General features: G+C 37.5%; 1 protein-coding gene across 1 annotated transcript in view; it reads right to left on the reverse strand.

The window, feature by feature from the left end:
• Positions 1-230: 230 nt before the first annotated feature.
• The window catches only part of ZNF367 (zinc finger protein 367), a gene marked incomplete at its 5' end in the record, with an annotated part of 28,252 nt that continues 2,683 nt past the window's right edge, over positions 231-25,799 (reverse strand). Inside the window, 4 exons of the mRNA XM_082656843.1 lie at positions 231-2,731; positions 5,255-5,393; positions 6,727-6,846; positions 9,423-9,573. Of these exons, the coding sequence (XP_082512969.1) occupies positions 2,509-2,731; positions 5,255-5,393; positions 6,727-6,846; positions 9,423-9,573 (633 nt within the window). The 3' untranslated portion in view covers positions 231-2,508. The remainder of the gene's footprint in view (positions 2,732-5,254; positions 5,394-6,726; positions 6,847-9,422; positions 9,574-25,799) is intronic.

Genomic DNA, 25,799 nt, shown 5'->3' on the forward strand with positions numbered 1-25,799 from the left:
AAAATGATGCCTCGAATGAGACTGGAATGAAATATAAAATGCACCAAAATAATAATGATGGGAGAATGTATGGCTATAGTTGACATTTCTTTCCATCTTTAGATTTTTATATTATGGCTATTATATTTTTAAAAAGAAAAACAAATTGTAAAGGGTTTAAGAATGAACATGTACTTTAAACTGTAAATTAAAATAAGTTTTTATTCAAAGCATTTTTTAAAATTACAGCATGTTTATTCTTATGCTGTTAACTCTGCCAAACTACAACTTAGCCATATGAAGCATAAAACACTTCAAAAATCTGAATGTAAACCACATTTTTAAAACAAAAAGCAGTGTTAACACACCTCAAATTTTAGATGCCAATGTATTTTGTCCAAGTATACAGCTTATATCAAAAAAAGAACATTTTAAATATTTCTATAGTAAATAGTTGTAATAATTTCTTAAAACTTCCAATTATACAAATGAAAAGTTTGTGAATATAACTATTATAGTTGGCAAAAGCTGACAGGATAAACAAACAAAAACTCTTACTTTTGAAGGCCTTGAATTTTATTATCTGTGAACTGGCAAGTATTTGTATTTTTTAAATTCATACTGCACTTCCTTCTTTAGGTAAGTTCATCAAATTTTAAATTTCCCAAGACTGACGACACTTTTTATAATTCATTAAGTCATATTTGAGGGAAAAATTCTAGAGAAAAATGTTGAAACCTAAACCAAGAAAATTCAGATACTATAGTCTCTCTTACTTGCTCATAAGTGCTCCAAGTTAAAATTCTATATACCAGATAACAAACAAAATTCTTAAACCATTACAAATATAAATTCTCTTATTACAAAAAAAAAATCCCTCAAGATTTGTAATTTACTGTACAGAGGAATTACATTTTTAAAGTATGTCCTCATCATACACATTATTTGTTACTATCATCTTTCATACTTTTGCTCCATTTCAAGACATTTACATACCTCCCCTTCCCCGTGGCTACATATTTTAAACTATCTGTGTACTGCAACACATTGGGATTTTGAGATAAAGAAGCCTACATTTTAGATAATGTTTAAACTACATCTGTAGGCTACTACTTCAATACAAAAAAGAAACAAAAGGCGCTGAAGAGCCCATATTTCACTCTCTTATTCTGAAGCTTACTCCAATTAAGCAATCTATGAAATTACCATGCTATGATGTTATTTAGTTTCTGCTTAAAACAAGTTAAAATGATGGAGGCTTATGCCTACATAAAGGAGGTGAACTACTCAGCTCTTGATTTTTTCTATTCATGCTTCAGTACATAAAGTGGTGTTTAAAAACTTCATCTATTTTGGAAAAAATGATTTAAAACCACCACACAAGTTAACACACTTGCAGTTAAAACTATTCCAGAAGCCTACTTATTTGAGTTGCTAATATTTTCTGCAGTGTTTAACTGATAGCTAAATTTAGTGAACACAAAATAGCTTGGCATGTTATTCTGAAGTAAAGCAAGAAGGTGGCTTTATGCACTGAAAATATAAATAGGAGGCTTCCATTTGCTAATAATTCTAAACAAGCAGTACATTTAAATTTAGTGTTTGCTAACAAAGGATCTAAAACAGTTCATTACAAAACAACCCTGTAGATGTCCCTTTTATTAAAAAAATCCAACTTCCAAATCTCATGACAGGGCCCATAATATTTTTTAAAAATACCAATTACCGAGTTACCTAGACTTTGCAAGATTAATCATTCAATTTCAGCAAATGAGAAACATGAAATGTGCAAAAGTTCCCAAGATAACAAGCTAAGGGTGACAAGTGCTTTCAAACCTAAATATCACAGTGAGTTGTAAAGCCTCAGAAAGATAGAATAAGACTGATTTTACTCCAATTTTGAAAATTCTGAACTACTGTTCATCTTACCAAGATCTTCAAATACCTATTTTCTTCCAAAGTCGGTAAGTTAGAAAGTCTTCCGAAATAGTCAGTTTTCCATTTCTCTAGTCTTATTAGGCACACTATTTTGCAATTTAAAAATATATATCTTACACACATCTTATACTTTCTTGCTTGTTTCAGTGTTTACAGTATTGTTAAACATACTAATATACATTGTTAAAAATGATCTTATAAATAATCTATTTAAACCTTCTTTGGCTACATGTACCATTCTTTTTCTTTTTTTCATACAAGTGTCTTATTCAGAAAGTGCTTCCTGTGAGAACTGCTTCCAATGAATGCATTAAACTTGCAAAATCTAGCTTCCCACAATATGTAGTTTTCTACCCTGTACTAGAAGTCCCATATTTACAAAATATTTTAAACTTTACAAGAAATCCAATACCATATAAAAAAAGTGCAATTCTCTCTCACCCCATATTCTGGGGCAATGACATTCTTCATAAATTTCTACAGAATAGCAGCCTATGATAAGCAAATAAGGTGCTTAGCTTATGCCCAAGGGTCTACTTTTTAAGTATGCTGGGCAGTACTTTTGTACAGTGGAAAGAGTCAGTGTTCTGGCTACTGGCGGAGCGGCGCTCCCGTCAAGTTTGCGAGCTCGATGAGAGCGAGGGCTCCGTGCAGGCGCTCCCGCTGCTCCTGCAGACGCCGCTGGGCACCGCTCTTCTCATCGTCCTCCTCATCAGACTGAAGGTACTCCAGAGGGTCCTGCTGCTCCTGGTCTGCCTTCTGAACCAGCTTTCCTTTCAAGGTGGGAGTGCGCTGCTCTCGTGTTTCCCAGTACCTATACGAAATGCATCTGTATTACTTATACAGTATATATAACATTCTCAAATGTTCACTTTCCTTTAAAGAAAATAAAAAGGGGGGTCTTTCCTACAGTATTATTTTGTGTTTCAGTTTATAAAGTTATAAAGTGATTTCGAATACATTACATGTTTTTCCATAACAGAGGAAAAAATTCAAGTTCAAGAAGTTGAAGGACATGCTCAGAATAACAAAATCAACAAGTGGCAGTTCTGGGTCTTATACTCAACTCTCTAGTCACGTGTTTTTGTCATTAAACTATAGCTGCCTTAAAGATCATATGTGAAATGGACTAGAATAAAATATAGAAACAGTAGAATAAGCATTAGAAACCCATTTATTCTATCCACAGAGGGATGATGGCTTCTGACAGAGTTAACTATGAGAAAGTTTAAACCCACAAAATAGGACAAATGGATTAATATGTGTAACACCTAGAGCTTACTCAAGAATTTAAGAGCACCATCATTTTCTATTACGTAGCCAACTGATAATTCACAAGAAAAAATACAAATGTTCCATCTTTTTTGATAACCAAAGAAAGGCATATTTAAATGACAGTACCATTACCTACAAAAATGTCCATTCAAAGACTTGTATATTCATGTTCATAGCAGCTTTATTTGTAAGAGCCAAAAACAACATAAAGGCCCATCAAGAGGTGAATTAATAAATAAGTGGAGGTGCATCCATATAACAGATTACTGCACAGCAATGAAAAGGAATGAAATGATACACTCAACAACATGATGACTCTCAAAATAATTATGCTGACTGAAAGAAGCCAGACGAACAAGTACATACTATATGACTCCATCTGTATAAAACTCTAGAAAATGTGAACTAACTATAGTGACAGAAAGCAGACCAGTCAGTGTCCTTTGGGGTGGAGGAGGGCAGGGAGATGCAGGGACAGTGGATTACAAAGAGACATGAGGAAGCCTGTGAAAGTGCTGGGTAAGTTCACTATCTTGATTTTGGTGATGGTTTCACAGGTGTCTACATATGTCAAAACGCATCAGATTATACACTTTAAATATGTACAATTTATTGTGTGCCAATTATACCTCAATAAAGCTGTTTTTAAAATTACATACAAAAAAAATACAATGACCAGATTTCAGGAAATCCAGACTACTCAAACTAGAAAAGTTTTGGAAATATTCAGAAGAATAAAAAGAGAAATGCAAACAGTTCAGTATCACTTGACGGACAACTAAAAAAGGAAAATAGCAAAATAGCAAAATACCTTAGCAAGGTCAGCAAGGACTGTGTAACGAAGGGCTTTGAATGCTATAATAAAGGGCTTAGACTTAATATTGAGCATCATATTAGCATTTTAGAAAGACTCCTCTGGCAGCGGCATGGAGAATGGATTGAGAAGACTGAAGTGGCTGAATCTGATAATTGTTAAGGAAGTAGAATCCATAGGTTGGTCACTGAGTAGATGGGAGAAAAAGAAGATAAACACAAGGATGACTAATAAGTTTCTGGCTTGGGCAAAATTAGATATAATGGGGCAGTGGGGGCCAGGCAGGAGGAAGAGGGAGGAAGGAAGTGATGCAGTACTCGGGACAAACATATTCCCTGCCCTTGTGGAGCTTACGATCCAGCAGGGAAGATAGCCACTGAACAAGTAAATGTGTGAAGGAGGTTTTGAGAGGGAAAATACAATGTGTTATAAAAGCATCTATTAAGTGGATTTAACCTTGTTTGTTTGGGGGGTTAGTGGGCAGGTTAGGGAAGAACTTCCTGAAGTGGTGTTTAACCTGAGTAAGGAATGAAGGATGAGCAGAGTGGCTAAATGAAGAGGGAAGTGAGCACAAAGGCCTGGAAACAACAGCAATAGTGCTGTTGAGAGACAAGGAGCCCGGGTGACTGGAGACAGCTGTGTTGCTAGAGGGAGGCAGAGCCACAGCAACACAATTAGGGATTCTAGACTTTATCCTCAGTACAGAGGAAGCCAGTGAAGCTAGGGAGCGGCACAGTCAGCTGCTGCCGGTGTGTATGTGATAGATGACTCCTTAAATCAAAATATCCCTAGAGAAATGTTTTTATACTGGTCCCCTTGTTGCCATTAAAAAAAATTAAACTGGGTGCTTTTTGGAATTTTACTTTAGAATAACATCTAGTCTCTATCCCTCTAATGATCAACACGTAGCTAAAACCAATATAAAGAAAATGAAGAGGGACTGCATTAATGACCAATGAAATACAATACATAAAAAACATTCTTTTCAAATGGGGTAAACTCTTGCTTTTAAAATAAATTGTGGTCTGAGCACTCAGACTAATTAATATCATATAGTAGTTTTCTATCACACAGATCCAAATAAAACTCCTAACAATTCTGTGGTTTCAGGAAACAAAGTGCCATTTCAAGTTATTTTATAAAATATGTAGAAAAGCAACTTATTTAAACTGAAAGAACTGTCAAAGTCCCCAACTTCAACCCACACACTGGGCAGTGTTCTGCAGTAGACTCCAGAGAGAGCCTTACTTTGCCAACCACTCAGCGGCAGCCTGGTTGTCCACAGCCTGGGGCTTACTGAGAGCATCTGTGGGCTCCTCTCGCTTCAGCCTGGCATAAGGGTGCTTCGGACAGTGGCGGTTTGCATGGGTGAATCTGCTTAGGCAGCCTTCAAAACACAGAAGGAAACAGTTATCAGAATCTGGACATCCAGCAGACATGGAAAATGTTCAGTTTCTCTGGTATCCGAGAAAAGTAAATTAAGATGATGAAATTTATCATTCTATAACTTGAGGAGAAAAAAAAATAACCCTCAGCTGCTATTATCAATGCCACTGAGAGGAATGTGAAGACGGTTCTTTCACCTTGGTCATCGCAATGTAAATGCATTCAACCCCACTGGAAAGTGATTTATTAGCACAAGTCATAAAAATGTTCAAAATCTCTGACCCAGGAATTTCATTCTTGGACTCTATCATAAAAAAACATCCCAAAGGTAAACAAAAGTTTAAGTAGGAAAACATGCCCCTCATGTTTGTTGATAACAAGCAAATTTTAAAAACAAATTAAATATTTAGTAACTAACATTAAGGCAATCATTGTTCATATGCTAACGCATATATATGGAATTGAAAAAAAAATGGTACTGATGAACCTAGTGGCAGGGCAGGAATAAAGATGTAGACATAGAGAATGGACTTGAGGACACGGGATGGGAGGGGAAAGCTGGGACGAAGTGAGAGTAGCATCGACATATGTACACTACCGAATGCAAAATAGTTAGCTAGTGGGAAGCAGCAGCATAGCACAGGGAGATCAGCTCGGTGCTTTGTGATGACCTAGAGGGGTGGGATAGGGAGGGTGGGAGGGAGGCTCAAGAGGGAGGGGATATGGGGCCATATGTTTACATATGGCTGATTCACTTTGGTGTACAACAGAAACTAACACAGTATTGTGAAGCAATTATACTCCAATAAAGATCTATTAAAAAAAAAGAAAAAAAGAAAACCATGGAGCAACAGAAGAAAACTGTACTGAATTTCAAATATAACTGTGTAAAAATGTACATAAGAAAAACAGCTTAAGAAACTATGAAATTACCAACAGTAGCAGTGTTGAGCTGGTAAAATCCACCCCACCCCTGCTCCTCCTGGACTGAAAATTTCGACAATAATGTGCTTCTTTCAGTTTAACAGTTAAAAAGTTTAAAACCAAAGTAAAAGCCTACTCTACAGGCTGTATTTACTTGGTATAGATTTTTCTACAGCATACAACTAGATATAGCATTTTTAATTGCCCTTTAAGATTTTCACCTAAAAAGAATACTTTATTTAAAAATCAGTCATTTCCTGGAAATTGAGCATGGATCACAATTAACAAGGAAGAAAACTTATGAGGTTTGATTTAAATCTTTATCAAAAATCTCGCTTCCCAAAAATTCAAGCAAAAGATATTTTAACTCCCAACTAGCTATTCCATAAACTTAACTCCTAACACCATACCATTTTCTGAACAAACAAAAGGTTTTTCTCCGGTGTGAAGACGCTGATGGGTTTTGAGCTGTCCACTTTGAACAAAGGCTTTTCCACAGTCTGGATAGTCACACAGATAGGGTCTCTCACCTAAGTAGACAGATGTTATATATTATTTCTGAGACAATAAGGTGAGAAGGGGAAGGGGCACGGAGAGAGAATCAACCTTTATATAAGTTACAACTGTAAACAACAATAAAACATGTCACAGCCTCTGCAGAGCTGCAAGTGGAAGTGCTAAGGGCACACTTGGATGATATGAAGCATCTATCCACTTGGAAGCACAATATTTTCTTTAGGCGTTGAGCTTTTAGGTACCCAGGTTCAAATCCTTAAAGTTATCATCTTCAACTTATTCCATATTTTCGCCCCACAATCCAAATCGCTAGCTCTTGCTGATTCTTGAACATGTCTGCCGCTCCTGCCTTCCCACTGCCACCTACCCTGGTCAGACTGGTAGCCCCTCCCACCTAGAATGAACCCTGGCAGGCCTCTAGTCTCTGACCTGCACAGCACTTCCAGAACAGCTGCCAGGCAACTACCCTCTAAAATTACCCCAAACCCTACTATACTCCTTGAACAACTGAAGATTATCTGCTGACTTTTAAATGGTCCTCTAATACCTGCACTATAGCTACTACGTTAGGGAGCAGGGTTTATCTTTACTTCCCTCTTGGAGATTCATTCCAGCCACGAGGCAGTTCCCCATCTTTTACTCTTTGAAATCCCTATCTTTTCTGCCCATTCAAATCTTCCCAATCCTGTAGTCTCAGTAAAACTCCTCCCTACCCCCCAACACCCACCTCCAAATATTAAGCTACATATCCCTTCACTAACTTAGTGTCCTATGTTGTTTATGTATCATGGTACTCTCCTTATACAAAGATACGTAACACCTTGTACTCCATTTCATTTCCTATATACAACACAGTGCTAGGCTAAAGAAAGCGCTCAAAAAGGTTGTTTTTCAATCATAATTAAACTTATTATTTCTTGAATAAACATTCTTTGGTCAACAATTATATACTGGTTCTTCCTATATGACTCAAAGAACAGTAATGAGTCTTCCCTAAATTTCTCATTATTTAGAAATGTACTAGACGAATGTGACAGTTGGACACAAGTTAATAAACATAGGATAAAGTAAGACAAAAGCTTTTTACAAAGCATATACTATTAGAGCTTAACTATAGCATGGAGATCTTCAGCTCTGTTCCCTGGCATACAGTGTAGTAAGCCTGGAAGTACTGGGTGACACACAATGGGTTAGTGGTAGGTCGGGACTGGGACTCAGGCACCTTTTTATGATGCCGCATGGTCTTGAATCTCAGCAACTGATTTCACACTGGCAAAATGTACTCTACAGCTGTGTACCAGTTATTTGGGGTTATTTCAGACTAAGTAGATTGAAAAAATACAAAAATTCTCAAAATCAGATATTCATTCAATAATAGTTTTCCTGAATGATACCTAAAGTCAAAACATCTTGGCCACCTTAGTTTATAATGATTCAAAATTAAAATTTTACCCTTTTTCAGGGATTTAGCTAAGAAAACTGTATTCTAGCATACCACTAAAATATATCTTTTCAAAAACGGAAAGAAAAAAGAAACAGGTGATGACCATAAACATAGTGGAACAAACAGGGGACTAAGGGTTAAAAGCCCAAGTTCTAGACCCATACTGACCAACAGAAATAGAATGAGAATCACTTATGGTAGCCACACTAACAAAGTAAAAAGAAACAGGTGAAATTAATTGATAATATACTTCATTTAACCCCATATATCTAAAATTCTATCATTTCAATTTGTAATCATTATCAAAAATTTTTAAAGATATCATTTACTCTCTTTTTTTCATACTAAGTGTATTTTAAACATCCTGTTCATCTCAATTTAGACTAGCCACATTTCACGTGCTCAACAGCCACATGTGCTACTATACTGGCCAGTGTAGTTCTAGACTTAAGGGTATGAGAAGTTGTAAGTCAGTGGTAATTGGGTGTTTTTGTGCCTCAGTTTCCTCATCTGTAAATTATTTGATATCATTATTAGAACCATATGGCTCCTTCTGGGTGGGACCAACTTTCTCTATGGAAAGAACAAGGCCCTCTTTATATTATCTTGTTGCTCTTTATATGGTATTTTTATGGTATTTTAAATGCAAGTATAACTTCTCTACACAAATAAAGATACATGATAGTCTTGGGATAGCTACCTATAATACGCTTAATTCCGAAAAATTATACTTCACCTTAGATTTAATAGTTAGGTCAAATACGCTGAGGATTCTAGAAATTCTATTAAAAACTTGACTATAACTGATTTAGGATTTGGCCTACAAATCAGTTTTAACAATTATACAGACAACTTAAGGGCATATCAGGTAAAATTCGGGTACATAGAAGGATAGAACCAAATTTAGTAATAACATTCCTGTGACAACTACATTAATTACCATGATAACTTTAGAAATCACATGGTATCAATGTTCAGAAAACTATCCCTCCCCACCAAAAGAGAAGCTGACTATACAGTGCCTGTTTTTAAAACTTTACAATAAGGAAATGGAAGGTAACTAAAAATTAATTTATAGGCCCAAACATCAAATCAGCTTTCAGTTAAGTATCACTTTTGGCATTCTCTAAAATTTGCTCAACTTACCTGTATGAGTCCTTTTGTGAGCCTGGAGTGACTTCTCCCGTGGAAACACCCTATTACAGATGTTACAACGTATTCTGCTGGACGAATGCTCTCCTTCATTTATTAAATCCCGTACAGTATCTGCTCTGGGTCTACCACGTCGGATTCCATCCTGTTAACAACGTGCATAAACATTAATATAATTTCTTGGACTCCACTCATTAAAACAAAATATCATAATACAGGCATGCCTTACTTTACTACGCTTCATTTTTTTTCAATTTTTCAATTTTATTTTTTTATACAGCAGGTCCTTATTAGTCATCAGTTTTATACACATCAGTGTATACATGTTAATCCCAATCACCCAATTCATCACACCACAACCACCACCCCCCACCACTGCTTTCCCCCATTGGTGTCCATACATTTGTTCTCTACATCTGTGTCTCAACTTCTGCACTGCAAACCGGTTCATCTGTACCATTTTTCTAGGTTCCACATATATGCATTAATATACGATATTTGTTTTTCTCTTTCTGACTTACTTCACTCTGTATGACAGTCTCTAGATCCATCCACATCTCTACAAATGACCCAATTTCGTTCCTTTTTATGGCTGAGTAATATTCCATTGTATATATGTACCACAACTTCTTTATCCATTCGTCTCTCAATGGGCATTAAGGTTGCTTCCATGACCTGGCTATTGTAAACAGTGCTGCAATGAACATTGGCGTGCATGTGTCTTTTTGAATTATGTTTTTATCTGGGTATATGCCCAGTAGTGGGATTGCTGGATCATATGGTAATTCTATTTTTAGTTTTTTAAGGAACCTCCATACTGTTCTCCATAGTGGCTGTATCAATTTACATTCCCACCAACAGTGCAGGAGGGTTCCCTTTTCTCCACACCCTCGCCAGCATTTGTTGTTTGTAGATTTTCTGATGATGCCCATTCTAACTGGTGTGAGGTGATACCTCATTGTAGTTTTGATTTGCATTTCTCTAATAATTAGTGATGTTGTGCAGCTTTTCATGTGCTTCATGGTCATCTGTATGTCTTCTGTGGAGAAAGGTTTATTTAGGTCTTCTGCCCATTTTTGGATTGGGTTGTTTGTTAATATTGAGTTGCATGAGCTGTTTATATATTTTGGAGAGTAATCCTTTGTCCATTGATTCGTTTGCAAATATTTTCTCCCATTCTGAGGGTTGTCTTTTCGTCTTTTTTATGGTTTCCTTTGCTGTGCAAAAGCTTTGAAGTTTCATTAGGTCCTATTTGTTTATTTATTTATTTCCATTACTCTAGGAGGTGGATCAAAAAAGATCTTGCTGTGGTTTAAGTCAAAGAGTGTTCTTCTTGGGGTTTCCCTGGTGGCGCAGTGGTTGAGAGTCCACCTGCCGATGCAGGGGACACGGGTTCGTGCCCCGGTCCGGGAGGGTCCCGCGTGCTGCAGAGCAGCTGGGCCCGTGGGTCGTGGCTGCTGGGTCTGCGTGTCTGGAGCCTGTGCTCTGCGGCGGGAGAGGCCACAGCAGTGAAAGGCCCGCGCACTGCAAAAAAAAAAAAAAAGAGTGTTCTTCCTATGTTTTCCCCTAAGAGTTTTATAGTGTCCGGTCTTACATTTCGGTCTCAAATCCATTTTGAGTTTATTTTTGTGTATGGTGTTAGGCAGTGTTCTAATTTCATCTTTTTAAATATAGCTGTCCAGTTTTCCCAGCACCACTTATTGAAGAGACTGTCTTCTCCATTGTATATCCTTGCTTCCTTTGTCATAGATTAGTTGACCATAGACGTGTGGGTTTATCTCTGGGCTTTCTATCTTGTTCCATTGATCTGTTTCTCTTTTTGTGCCAGTACCATATTGTCTTGATTACTGTAGCTTTGTAGTATAGTCTGAAGTCAGGGAGTCTGATTCCTCCAGCTCCATTTTTTTCCCTCAAGACTGCTTTGGCTATTCAGGGTCTTTTCTGTCTCCATACAAATTTTAAGATTTTTTGTTCTACTTCCATAAAAAATGCCATTGGTAATTTGATAGGGATTGCATTGAATCTGTACCTTCCTTTGGGTAGTATAGTCATTTTCACAATATTGATTCTTCCAATCCAAGAACATGATCTATCTCTCCATTAATCCAAATTTCTTTCATCAGTGTCTTACAGTTTTCTGCATAGAGATCTTCTGTCTCCCTAGGTAGGTTTATTCCTAGGTACTTTATGCTTTTTATTGCAATGGTAAATGGGAGTGTTTCCTTAATTTCTCTTTCAGATTTTTCCTCATTAGTGTATAGGAATGCAAGAGATTTCTGTGCATTAATTTTGTATCCTGCAACTTTACCAAATTCATTGATTAGCTCTAGTAGTTTTCTGGTAGCATCTTTAGGATTCTCTATGTATAGTTTCATGTCATCTGCAAACAGTGACAGTTTTACTTCTTTTCCAGTTTGTATTCCTTTTATTTCTTTTTCTTCTCTGACTGCCATGGCTAGGACTTCTGAAACTATGTTGAATAATAGTGGTGAGAGTGGACATCCTTGTCTTGTTCCTGATCTCAGAGGAAATGCTTTCAGTTTTTCACCACTTAGAATGATGTTTGCTGTGGGTTTGTCATATATGGCCTTTATTATGTTGAGGTAGGTTCACTCTATGCCCACTTTGTGGAGAGTTTTTATCATAAATGGGGGTCGAATTTTGTCAAAAGCTTTTTCTGCATCTATTGAGATGATCATATGATTTTTCTTCTTCAATTTGTTAATATGGTGTATCACATTGATTGATTTACTTATATTGAAGAATCCTTGCATCCCTGGGATAAATCCCACTTGATCATGGTGTATGATCCTTTTAATGTATTGTTGGATTCTGTTTGCTAGTATTTTGTTGAGGACTTTTGCATCTATGTTCATCAGTGATATTTGTCTGCAATTTTCTTTTTTTGTAGTATCTTTGTCTGGTTTTGGTATCAGGGTGATGGTGGCCTCATAGAATGAGTATGGGAGTGTTCCTTCCTCTGCAATTTTTTGGAAGAGTTTGAGAAGGATGGGTATTAGCTCTTCTCTAAATGTTTGATACAATTCACCTGTGAAGCCATCTGGTCCTGGACTTTTGTTTGTTGGAAGAGTTTTCATCACATTTCAATTTCATTACTTGTGATTGGTATGTTCATATTTTCTATTTCTTCCAGGTTCAGTCTTGGAAGGTTATACCTTTCTAAGAATTTGTCCATTTCTTCCAGGGTGTCCATTTTATTGGCATAGAGTGGTTTGTAGTAGTCTCTTAGGATGCTTTGTATTTCTGCAGTGTCTGTTGTAACTTCTCCTTTTTCACTGACTTGAGTCCTCTCACTCTTTTTCTTGATGAGTCTGGCTAATGGTTTATCAATTTTGTTTATCTTCTCAAAGTACCAGCTTTTAGTTTTACTGATCTTTGCTATTGTTTTCTTCGTTTCTATTTCATTTATTTCTGCTCTGATCTTTATGATTTCTTTCCTTCTGCTAACATTGGGTTTTGTATGTTCTTCTTCCTCTAGTTCCTTTAGGTGCAAGGTTAGATTGTTTATTTGAGATTTTTCTTGTTTCTTGAGGTAGGCTTCTATAGCTATAAACTTTCCTCTTAGAACTGCTTTTGCTGCATCCCATAGGTTTTGGATCATCATGTTTTCATTGTCATTTGTCTCTAGGTATTTTTTGATTTCTTCTTTGATTTCTTCAGTGAACTCTTGGTTTTTAGTAACATATTGTTTAGCCTCCATGTGTTTGTGTTTTTTACATTTTTTCCCCTGTAATTGATTTCTAATCTCATAGCACTGTCGTCAGAAAAGATGCTTGATGTGATTTCATTTTTCTTAAATTTACTGTGGCTTGATTTGTGACCCAAGATGTGATCTATCCTGTAGAATGTTCCATGTGCACTTGAGAAGAAAGTGTAATCTGCTGGTTTTGGATGGAATTTCCTATAAATATCAATTAAATCTGTTGGGTCTATTGTGTCATTTAAAGCTCGTGTTTTCTTATTAATTTTCTGTCTGGATGATCTGTCCATTGGTGTAAGTGAGGTGTTAAAGTCCCCCACTATTATTGTGTTACTGTCGACTTCCTCTTTTAGAGCTGTTAGCAGTTGCCTTATGTATTGAGGTGCTCCTATGTTGGGTGCATATATATTTATAATTGTTATATCTTCTTCTTGGATTGATCCCTTGATCATTAAGTAGTGTCCTTCCTTGTCTCTTGTAACATTCTTTATTTTAAAGTCTATTTTATCTGATATGAGTATTGCTACTCCAGCTTTCTTTTGATTTCCCTTCACATGGAATATCTTTTTCCATCCCCTCACTTTCAGTCTGTATGTGCCCCTAGGGCTGAAGTGGGTCTCTTGTAGACAGCATATATATGGGTCTTGTTTTTGTATCCATTCAGCGAGCCTGTGTCTTTTGGTTGGAGCACTTAATCCATTCACGTTTAAGGTAATTATCGATATGTATGCTCCTATGACCATTTTCTTAATTGTTTTGGGTTTGTTTTTGTAGGTCCTTTTCTTCTCTTGTGCTTCCCACTTAGAGAATTTCCTTTAGCATTTGTTGTAGAGCTGGTTTGGTGGTGCTGAACTCTCTTAGATTTTGCTTGTCTGTAATGCTTTTGATTTCTCCATCGAATCTGAAGGAGATCCTTGCCAGGTAGAGGAATCTTGGTTGTAGGTTCTTCTCTGTCATCACTTTAAGTATAGCATGCCACTCCCTCTGGCTTGTAGAGTTTCTGCTGAGAAATCAGCTGTTAACCTTATGGGAGTTCCCTTGTATGTTATTTGTCATTTTCCCCTTGCTGCTTTCAATAATTTTTGTCTTTAATTTTTGACACTTTGATTACTATGTGTCTCAGCATGTTTCCCCTTGAGTTTATCCTGTATTCGACTCTCTGTGCTTCCTGGACTTGGGTGGCTATTTCCTTTCCCACGTTAGGGAAGTTTTCGACTATAATCTCTTCAAATATTTTCTTGGGTCCTTTATCTCTCTCTTCTCCTTCTGGGCCCCTATAATGCGAATGTTGTTGCGTTTAATGTTGTCCCAGAGGTCTCTTAGGCTTTCTTCATTTCTTTTCATTCTTTTTTGTTTATTCTGTTCTGCAGCAGTGGATTCCACCATTCTGTCTTCCAGGTCACTTATCCTTTCTTCTGCCTCAGTTATTCTGCTATTGATTCCTTCTAGTGTAGCTTTCATTTCAGTTATTGTATTGTTCATCTCTGTTTGTTTGTTCTTTAGTTCTTCTCGGTCTTTGTTAAACATTTCTTGCATCTTCTCAATCTTTGCCTCCATTCTTTTTCCGAGGTCCCATATCATCTTCACTATCATTATTCTGAATTCTTTTCCTGGAAGGTTGCCTATCTCCCCTTCATTTAGTTGTTTTTCTGGGGTTTCATCTTGTTCCTTCATCTGGTACATAGCCCTCTGCCTTTTCATCTTGTCTATCTTTCTGTGAATGTGGTTTTTGTTTCACAGGCTGCAGGATTGTAGTTCTTCTTGCTTCTGCTGTCTGCCCTCTGGTGGATGAGGCTAACTAAGAGGCTTGTGCAAGTTCCCTGATGGGAGGGACTGGTGTTGGGTAGAGCTGACTGTTGCCCAGATAATCAAGTTCTTACTTCTTTCTGCTAGCATTGGAGGGTCTCCTGCAGAGGCGGTGGGTGGCTGTAGCTCACCGTGGGGACAAGGACACTGGCAGCAGAAGTTTTGGGAAGTACTCCTTGGCATGAGCCCTCCCAGAGTCTCTATTACGCTTCACTTTATTGCATTTTGCAGATACTGCGTTTTTTACAAATTGAAGGTTTGTGGCAACCCTGTGTTGTCAGATGGTGATTAGCATTTTTTAGAAATATTTTTTAAAAGTGTTTTTTTTGTTTGTTTTTTTTTTTTGCGGTACGCGGGCCTCTCACTGTTGTGGCCTCTCCCGTTGCGAAGCACAGGCTCCGGACGCACAGGCTCAGCGGCCATGGCTCACGGGCCCAGCCGCTCCGCGACATGTGGGATCTTCCTGGACAGGGGCACAAACCCTTGTCCCCTGCATCGGCAGGCGGACTCTCAACCACTGCGCCACCAGGGAAGCCCTAAAAGTGTTTTTTAATTGAGGTAATTTTTAGACATAATGCTATTGCACACTTAAGAGACTACAGTATAGTGTAAACATAACTTTTTATTCATTGGGAAACAAAAGCTTGTGTGACTAGCAGTCTGGGACTGAACCCACAATATCTCAAAGGTATAACTGTAAATAATTTTTTGAAACCTTTCTTGAGTGACATCAGTGAAATGGCAGAGTAGGTAGTTCCAAGGGCCCACCCCTCCACAGATCACTAAAAAGTCAAGCAAAAACTGTTCAGAATCAGCTTTGTCACAACTCCAGAAAATGATGAGAAACTTACAGCAACTCAGAGAACAATGAATCAAGAAACAAGCAATGTAAAACAGTAGGAAAGCATTGCAGCAATTTTTACAGCCCTTGCCCCACCCCTTCACTCAGTGGTCTTTGAAGATTACTGCCTTCATTCTTAGTGTAGGAATCTAGTCCCTGGTTCAAGAAAGAACAGAGAAGACTTTACTCTGAAAGAATTTTGTTTGTCTGTTTTGCCCAGCCTGGGGGCTACCTGAAGGTCTGAAACAAGATGCTTGTCTTTGTTTTGCTAACTTAGAACTCTCTCTGGGCAGAAGAGTGGCTACACAGAGGGCATCTCTCAAAAACCTTGTAAGGTCAATAACAACTTGCTGCCCCCTGGGGGAAAAGATTTCAACGAAGGCACACAAACACACCAAAAGCCTAGGAGGAAAAGCTGGGGAGAGAATTTCCTCAGGAAATTAGGGCACTGGAAAGTGCCCACATATCCCAAAGACAGGAATTTAGGAAGCCACACACTTGCCTGCCCAGCGCAGGAAGCATACTCAGAAAAAACCTGAAAAGAACATAAGTTTTCACCTCTGGCTGATCCTTAGGCTCAGCACAAACAAGAAATGAAGGCTAAGACAGACTTGTAAACAGTCTGGCTAAGTACAGAAGGAGAGCTACAGCACAGACCATTCTGAAAAGTTAGAAGGGGTTTTTTCCCCCCTTTCTTTTCTTTTCTGTTTTTGTTTTTTGGGTTTTTTTTTTTTGGGCATTCAAGATCTCTCTCAAAATATGAGATGACTAAAGCTAAAGAAACAGACTTTAAAGAACAAACACAATAAAGAATAGAATTTACAAAAATAGTTTAGAAAAGTCACCAAACAACTACAAACCACAGCACACAACTAAAACAAACTCTGAGGAGAGAGGAGAATCTGATTTCCAGAGTTACTACTTTATAATATTCAAAATACCCAGTTTTCAACAAAATATTACAAAGCATGCAAAGAAACAAAAATATTAACTCCCATACATAGGAGTCAATTTCTCCTATGAGGAAGCAGACATTGGACTTACTAGACAAAGATGTTAAACTGTCTTAAATATGCTGAAAGAGGTAATGGAAACCATGGACAAAGAACAAAAGAAAACCAGGAGAACACTGTTTCAACAAACTGAGAATGTCAAAAAAGAAACAAAATATTATTATTATTATTTTTGTGGTACGCGGGCCTCTCACTGTTGTGGCCTCTCCCATTGCAGAGCACAGGCTCCGGACGTGCAGACTCAGCGGCCATGGCTCACGGGCCCAGCCACTCAGCGGCATGTGGGATCTTCCCAGACCAGGGCACGAACCCATGTCCCCTGCATCGGCAGGCGGACTCTCAACCACTGCACCACCAGGGAAGCCCACAAATTATTTTTAAAAATAGAAATTCTGAAACTAAAAAATACAGTAACCAAAATGAAAAAAATTCACTACAGAGTCTTAATGGCAGATTTGAACGGTCAGGAGGAAAGAAACAGCAAATTTAAAGATAGGTCAACTGAAATTATCCAGTCTGAGGAACAGAAAGAGAAAAGAATGAACAGGGCCTATGATACCAGTAGGACATCAAGTGTCTTATGGGTCCATTTGGGCTGCTAAAACTAAATACTACAGACTGGGTAACTTATAAACAACCAAAGTTTATTTCTCACAGTTCTGGCAGTTGTAAAGTCCAAGATGAAGATGCTGGCATGGTCAGGTTAGGGACTACTTCCTGGATCATACCCAGTGCCTTCTTGCTGTGTCCTCACATGGCAAAAGGGGCAAGAGAGCTCTCCAGGGCCTCTTTCATAAAGGCACTAATTCTATTCATGAGGGCTCCACCTCCATGACCTAAGCACCTCCCAAAGACCCCCACCTCCTAACACCATCATCTTCGGGGGTCAGGATCTCAACACACGATTTCTGGGGGACACCACAGCATCAAGCATACCCCCCCACACACAATCGGAGATCCAGAAGGCAAGAGAGACTAGGGCAGAAAGAATATTTGAAGAAATAATGGCATAAACACAAAGAGAGATATACATGGAGATATAATCAAACTATCAAAAGACAGAGACTCTTGAGAGCAGCAAGAAAGACGCAGTTTATCACACATACCAGTCCTCAATAGGATTAACAGCTGATTTCTCAGGAGAAACTACGCAAATCAGTGGGATGACATGTTTAAAGTGCTGAAAGGAAAAAAAAAATCAAACAATAATCTTATATTCAACAAAACTATCACTCAAAAATGAAGAAATTAAGCATTCCCAGACAAACAAAAGCTAAGAGAGTTCATTGCTAGACCTGCCCTACAATAAATCTAAAGGGAGTTAGTTCTTCAGGCAGAAATGAAAAGACACTAGACAATAACTCAAAGCCATACAAAGAAATAAACAACACCAGGTAACTACATAAGTCAGAAGTATTGCACTTTGGGCTTATAACTCTTCTTTTCTTTCCTATATAAAAGATAAATGCCAAATGTATTAAAAAATAATAAATCTTTGTTAATGGGAACACAATATAAGATGTAATTATGACAACAACAACAAAAAGGGAGAGGGACAGAAATATATGGGAGCAGAACTTTTGTATACTATTGGTGCTAAGGTGATATTAATTCAAAAAGAAAAAACAGAAAAGGAAACAAGAAAGAAAAGAAAATAGTTCATTACGAAAAAATCAAACCCAAAAGAAGGTGGTAATCGAAGAATTGATAAACAAAATAGGTATAACACTATAGAAAACAAATAAAATGGGAGAAGTTCTTCCTTGTAAGTAATCACTTTAAATGTAAATAGATTAAATTCTGCAAACAAAAGGCAGAGATTGGCAGAATGGATTTTTTTTTAAATGAACCAACTATATGGTATCTACAAGAAACTCACTTTAGGGCCAAAAACATAAATAGGTTTAAAAGTGAAAGGATGGGGCTTCCCTGGTGGCACAGTGGTTGAGAGTCTGCCTGCTGATGCAGGGGACACGGGTTCGTGCCCCGGTCTGGGAGGATCTCACATGCCGCGGAGCGGCTGGGACCGTGAGCCATGGCCGCTGAGCCTGCGCGTCCGGAGCCTGTGCTCCGCAACGGAAGAGGCCACAACAGTGAGAGGCCTGCGTACGGCAAAAAAAAAAAAAGTGAAAGGATGGAAAAAGAGATAACAATTATAAACACATGCACACCTAACAACAGAGCTCCCAATATGTATGAAGCAAAAATTGGCAGAATTGAAAATAAAAAGACATAGTTCAAAAATAGCTGGAGACTTTCGCTTTCAATTAATGGATAGGACAACTAGACAGGTCAACAAAGATATAGAAGACTTGAACAACACTATAAACCAACCACACCTAACAGAATATGAAGAACATTCCACACAAAAACAGCAAAATATCCATTTTTTTCAAGCGCACATGGAACATTTCCCAAGATAGACCATATGTTGGGCCCAAAGCAAGAATCAATAAATTTTAAAAGACTGAAATCATCCAAAGCATCTTCTTTGACATACTTGGAATGAAACTATAAATCAATAACAGAAAAAATACTGGAAAATTCACAAATATGTGGAAATTAAACAACACTCTTAAACAGCCAATGGGTCAAAGAAGAAATCACACAGGAAATTAGAAAATACTTTGACATGAATGAAAATAAAAGCACAACATATCAAAACTTATGGGATACATTTCTAGGACTGGAAGGCTTAATATAAGATACCACTGCTACCCAAAGTGATATACAGACTTAGTGCAATCCCTATTAAAATCCCAAAGGCCTTTTTTGCAGAAATGGAAAAAGCAATCCTCTACTCATGGAATTGCAAGAGGCTCCAAGTAGACAAAACAATATTTTAAAAGAACAAAGTAGTACTCACACCTCCCTATTACAAAATTTACTGCAAAGCAATGGCAATTAAGACAGTGTAGTACTGGCATAAGGAAAGACATAGGCCAATGAAACAAAATGAGAATCAAGGCATTAACCCTTATCCTATGGCCAATTGATTTTCAACAAGGGTGCCAAGAACATGCAATGAGGAAAGAATAGCTCTTCAACAATATCGTTCAATCTGAGAACAATATTGTTCTCAGAACAATAGTTCTGAGAAAACTGGATTTCTACATGCAAAAGAATGAAGTTGTACCTCACACAATATATAAAAAATTAACTCAAAATGCATCATACACCAAAATGTCAGAGCTGAAACTTTAAAACTCTTAAAAGAAAACAGGGATAAATATTCATGACCTTGGATTTGACAATGGATTCTTAGATGTGGCACCAAAAGCCTAAGCAACAAAAGAATAGATAAACTGGACTTAAAATTAAAAACATTTGTGTCACAGGACATTATCAAGAAAGTGAAAAGACAACCTACAGAATGGGATACAATACTTGCAAATCATATGTCTGATAAGGTTTTAGTATCCAGAATACATAAAGAACCTTTACAACACAACAACGAAAACTCAAATAAAATATGGGTAAAGGACTTGAATAGACATATCTCCAAAGTAGTTATATGTATGGGCAGCAAGCCCATGAAAAGATGCTCAACATCATTAGTCATTAGGGAAATGCAAATCAAAACTACAATTGAGGTCAATTATATCTCAGTAAAGCCTGAAGGGAAAAAGATTAAACACACACACACACACACACACACACACACACACACACACACACACACACACAGTGAGATACGACTTCACACCAACTTAGTTATACTCAAAAAAAAAAAAACAGGAAAAAAGTAGAAATAAGGTGTTTTTTTGGTCAAGAATGTGCAGAAACTAGAAACTTCATACATTGCTGGTAGAAATGTAAAGTTTTAGCCACTATGGAAAAGTTTGACGGTGTGATACAATGTCATATACATATGTACATATACATATACAATGGACTGTTATTCAGCCATAGAAACGATACATGCTACAAGGTGGATGAACCTCAAAAACAGTATACTAAGTAACAGAAGTCAGACACAAAAGGCCACATATTTTATGATTCCATGTAATAAAATGTCCAAAATAGGTAAAACCACAGACAGAAAACAGATTGGTGTTTTCCAGAGACTGCCTATAGAGGGGAAAAGGGAGTGACTACTTAATGAATACAGGACTTTCTTTTGGGGCGATGAAAATGTTTTGGAACTTGATATAGGTGGTGTTTTCACAATATTGTGAATTACTAACTATCAGTGAATTATACTTCAAAATGGTTAATTTTATGCTATGTGAATTTCTGCTCAATTTTTTGAAACACTAACGAGCTCTGAACGTACTATGGACTTTAGTTAATAATGTACCAATTTGGTTCGTTAATTGTAACAAATATATCATATTAATGCAAGACATCAGCAATAGGGGAAACTGGATATGTAGTTGATGGGAACTCCCTGTACTGTCTTAACATTTCTATGTATGTAAAACTAATCTAAAATAAGCATTTCCTTGAAGAAAGAAACTTTCTTTCCAGGTAAGTTAAATTTTTACACATATAAGTTAAATGAAAAAAAAGAAAAGAAAAACATAAAAAACACCTACATCCAAACTGAAGATGTTTTTACTGCTGTCAATATAAAAACCTAAAGCCTTCCCAAAGCTTAAAAACATCAGCCTGAAACCTTGATAATAAGCCACAGCAAAATTCCCTTCAATCAATTTTCACCTTGAAAGAAAAGCTCAATCTCAACATGGATGAGTTATCTTATAAGTCATGTCTAAAAAATTCTTAGATATTAAAACCTATTTCTGCAACAGCCAAGAGGTGGAAGCAACCTAAATGTCCCCTGACAGATGAATGGATAAAGTAAATGGGATATATACAATGAAAAATTATTCAGCCTTAAAAAAGAAGGCAATTCTGCCATATGCTACAACATGGATGAATATTAAGGGCATTATCCTAAGTAAAATAAGGCAGTCACAAAAAGACAAATACTACATGATTCCACTTATATGCGGTATCTAAAATGGTCAAACTTAGAAACAGAAAGCAGAATAGTGGTTGCCAGGGGCCATAGAGAGGGAGAAAGGGGGAGCTCGAGATGGGTACAGTTTTGGTTTCGTAAGATGAAAAAGTTCTGGAGTTCTATTACAACAATGTTCATATAGTTAATACTTTAAAATGGTTAAGATGGTAAATTTTACGTTATGTGTTTTCTGCCACAAAAGTATAAAAAGAAAAAAAATGTGAGGGTACTCCCCAGTGGTCCAGTGGTAAAGAATCCGCCTTCCAATGCAGAGCACGCAGGTTCGATCCCTGGTCAGGGAACTAAGATCCCACATGCTGGGGGGCAACTAAGCTGGAGACACAACTATTGAGCTCGCATGCCTCAACTAGAGAGCCTGCGTGCCTCAAACTACAGAGTCCACATGACCTGGAGCCTGCACGCCACAACTAGAGAGAGAAAAACCTGCAAGCCACAACTAGAGAGAAGCCCGAGCACCTAAACGAAGAGACCACGTGCCTTAATGAAAAAAGATCCCACATACCTCAACAAAGATCCCATGTGCCACAACTAAGACCCGATGCAGCCATAATAATAATAATAATAATAATAATAATGGAAAAGAATGTGAGAAAGCACTGTGGCAGATTATAATATTGTTAAAATATTCACTGTTCCTTCCGCACTGTGGGCCCCAATGAGGCCAACTTGGCCATATAACTTTGCTTTGACCAATGAAATGTGAATAGAAATCACATGTGTGACTTCTGAGCAAAAGCTCTAAAAGCCATCACAAGGTTCTACCATCTCTCTTTCCTCTCTGCCTTGAGACTCGCATGTCCCAGGTAGGGGATGTTCCTCCTGGGTCCCAGAATGAACAGGATGAAGAGCACACCTGCTGTTAACCCTCACAGGATACATAACACGAGCTTTGTTTAGGTTGACATTGAGATTTTGAGGTTCATTCGGCAGCATGGTTTAGCCTAAGCTACCTGACTCAGGCACATTGTTAATAAATATTTGTTAATGGGATAAAGATCTCATCAATTCTCCACAATAATTGTATAAATTGTTGCTGGTTATGATCATATCATGAATAACTGTTTTAAATAGTTTTAAAAATGAAAAACAAACACAGCATCTATGATCCATAAAAACAGCAGATGATTTGTTTTGTTAAGAAAGAAATGGAACGTGAAATAAGGTTAATTAAAAACCTTAGTAATACAACTCCTCTGCCATGAAAGGATAATTTCCCTAATTTTTTTAAATACATTTAATGTATAGTATTGCAAAGTATAGGGTCAGTGATTCTCAACAAATCTTTGTTATTTATTTATATTTATTTTTGGCTGCGTTGGGTCTTTGTTTCTGTGCGAGGGCTTTCTCTAGTTGTGGCAAGCGGGGGCCACTCTTCATCGCGATGCGCGGGCCTCTCACTATTGCGGCCTTTCTTGTTGCGGAGCACAGGCTCCAGAAACGCAGGCTCAGTAGCTGTGGCTCACGGGCCTAGTTGCTCTGCGGCATGTGGGATCCTCCCAGACCAGGGCTCGAACCCGTGTCCCCTGCATTAGCAGGCAGACTCTCATCCACTGCGCCACCAGGGAAGTCCCCTAATTTTTTTTTTTTTTTTTTTGCTGTACGCGGGCCTCTCACTGCTGCGACCTCTCCCGCCTCGGGGCACAGGCTCTGGACGCGCAGGCCCAGCCGCTCCGCGGCACGTGGGATCCTCCCAGACCGGGGCATGAACCCGTGTCCCCCACATCGGCAGGTGGACTCTCAACCACTGCGCCACCAGGGAAGCCCCCCCCTAATATTTTTTGAATACATAAAAACATATTGTTGACTCCATTACAATTTGAAATAACTGATTTAGTATCAAATACTATTTAGTATCAAAATTTTAAGATTATCCATTACTATTTTCTCTGTTTCTGGTTAAAAAAAAAATTATCAAGCATGTTTAATAGTGGGGGAAGATTTTTTTTTTTAAGTTAACTATTTGGCTGCCTCCCAGTAACTGTAAGATCTTGTTTCATCTAGAAACAAGAAAATGCAAATCATACTTGCATTTTCCAAGTGAGAAATAAAGAGCTGAAAAATGCAACATAATACAACATCCCAGCCATATACAGGTAAGACTTCACTAAGTGCATTCTTTCAACTAAGAAAATTAAACAAGGCAAGTAATCATCTAATACCCTAAATAAATGAATAAATAGCATCTTTTAACCATATATACAAAAATGAGCAGTGTCACTTAAAGAGGACCTTTTTCATTTTAGCCTTAGCAATAAGAAAACCATGTATCTATGTACATTTTGACAATAATAGAGTTAACTCATCAGCAACTAAGTGTACCTGTAGCTTAAGAGAGAAATCTTGTCAAGACTGCTTGATGATTTGCAAAAAAAAAAAAAAAAAAAAAAGTAAAGTTAAAAAAGAAACTCTTAGACATCCTATTGCTATTATATGGCAACTGCTGCAAAATAAGCTACTAGAAAGAAGAAAAATGAGTAAATCGCCAAAATGTTTGCATACTTCAGCAGGTTTAATTTTTAAAACAATCTCAGTACCTCCAGAAGATAGTGATTTTGAAAGTGTTTTCTAAAATATTTCATGGTAAATGTTTTGTTTTCAATGTCAATAACTTTAAAGTTATTTAATAAAATTGGAGTTATTTCTCAAGCCACTTAGAATAATGTACACATTTACCTAAGCTTTAGAAAAAGTTATGTTCAAACTTTATATTCATGTGATTACTAAAAAAACTAAAAGTCCTCAACACATTTTTATACAAAGTAAAATTCAAATAAATTATACAGCTACAACATGGAAGGAAAAGAAAAACAGTTCTCAGAGGGAGGCGTGTGTACCTTCTCACTTTCATGAGAAAATGTAAATAGATCTTATTTTCCTTTTCGAATTCAGATTTAGATCCGAATTTCCTATGGCTTGCATATCTGCTTCCTAACTCTATCCCCCACCTTGACCTATCTGGACCACTTTCTAAGTCTTAATTTGCATCTATCTATTGTACTGTGTGTATTCTCATGATGCATCTCAATCGAGATATAGGCAGTTATGAATAGTGTGTATTATTTCATAAGTCTACTTGCATCTTCTTTTTTTTTTTTTTGGCCATGCTGCCTGGCGGAATGTTAGTTGCCTGACCAGGGATCAAACCTATGCCCCCTACAGTGGAAGCGCAGAGTCCTAACCACTGGACCACCACCAGGGAATTCCCTACTTGCATCTTCTTAATACTAAAAATAAATAAATAAACCCCTAAAGTCAATACACACATGATAAACACAGAAGCAGTATCAGGTACAGATTAAGAGTAAGGGCTCTAAAAAGTTCCAATCAGTTCTGCCACTTATATAATGTTAACTTAATCTTGGGGACTTCTCTAATTCATCCTTTTTCATCAGGTAAACAAGGTAAATTAATTAAAAGAATTCAATACAATCAACACAGAGTCTGGTGGTTTGCTCTGCAAGGCAATAAATAACAAATGGTGGCTACTATGTTCACGTTAACACGTTAACATGACGTTATGTTTAAACATGGTGGTTATCAAAAACTACTGTGTACTAATCAGCTGTTTGTAAGGCTATGTGCATTCTAGATGTTTAAAGTGATTGGTGATAGAAAGGGGAAACAGGATAGGCAGCTGGCAGGTCCTGAAGGGTAAGTGGTATCTGAGGGTGTGCAGAGAAGCCAAACTACACAGGTCCCAAAGTGGAGAAGTAACCTCATGAATGCAGTCTGAGTAAAGGGCACAAAATATGGAGGCTTGGAATATCATTTGGCAGATGAAAATTAGACCTTCTCCCTTCCTTCCCAGAATTCTACAACCTGGGAAGAGACAGTGCTAATATATAACTATATCCCAATTGTGCTAAACAATCTTGTGATGAGGGGCCAAAATAAGTTGGTATTAGATGGATGTTCTCCTCACAGGCGGGGAGGCAGTGTTGGGCAGAAACAAACAAGAAAGCAAGCAAAAGCTGACACCAGGTGTGTAGGACTCAGATGTTAA

Source organism: Grampus griseus (genome assembly GCF_964374135.1).
Source record: "Grampus griseus genome assembly, chromosome: 6".
Classification (NCBI taxonomy): Eukaryota; Metazoa; Chordata; class Mammalia; order Artiodactyla; family Delphinidae; genus Grampus; species Grampus griseus.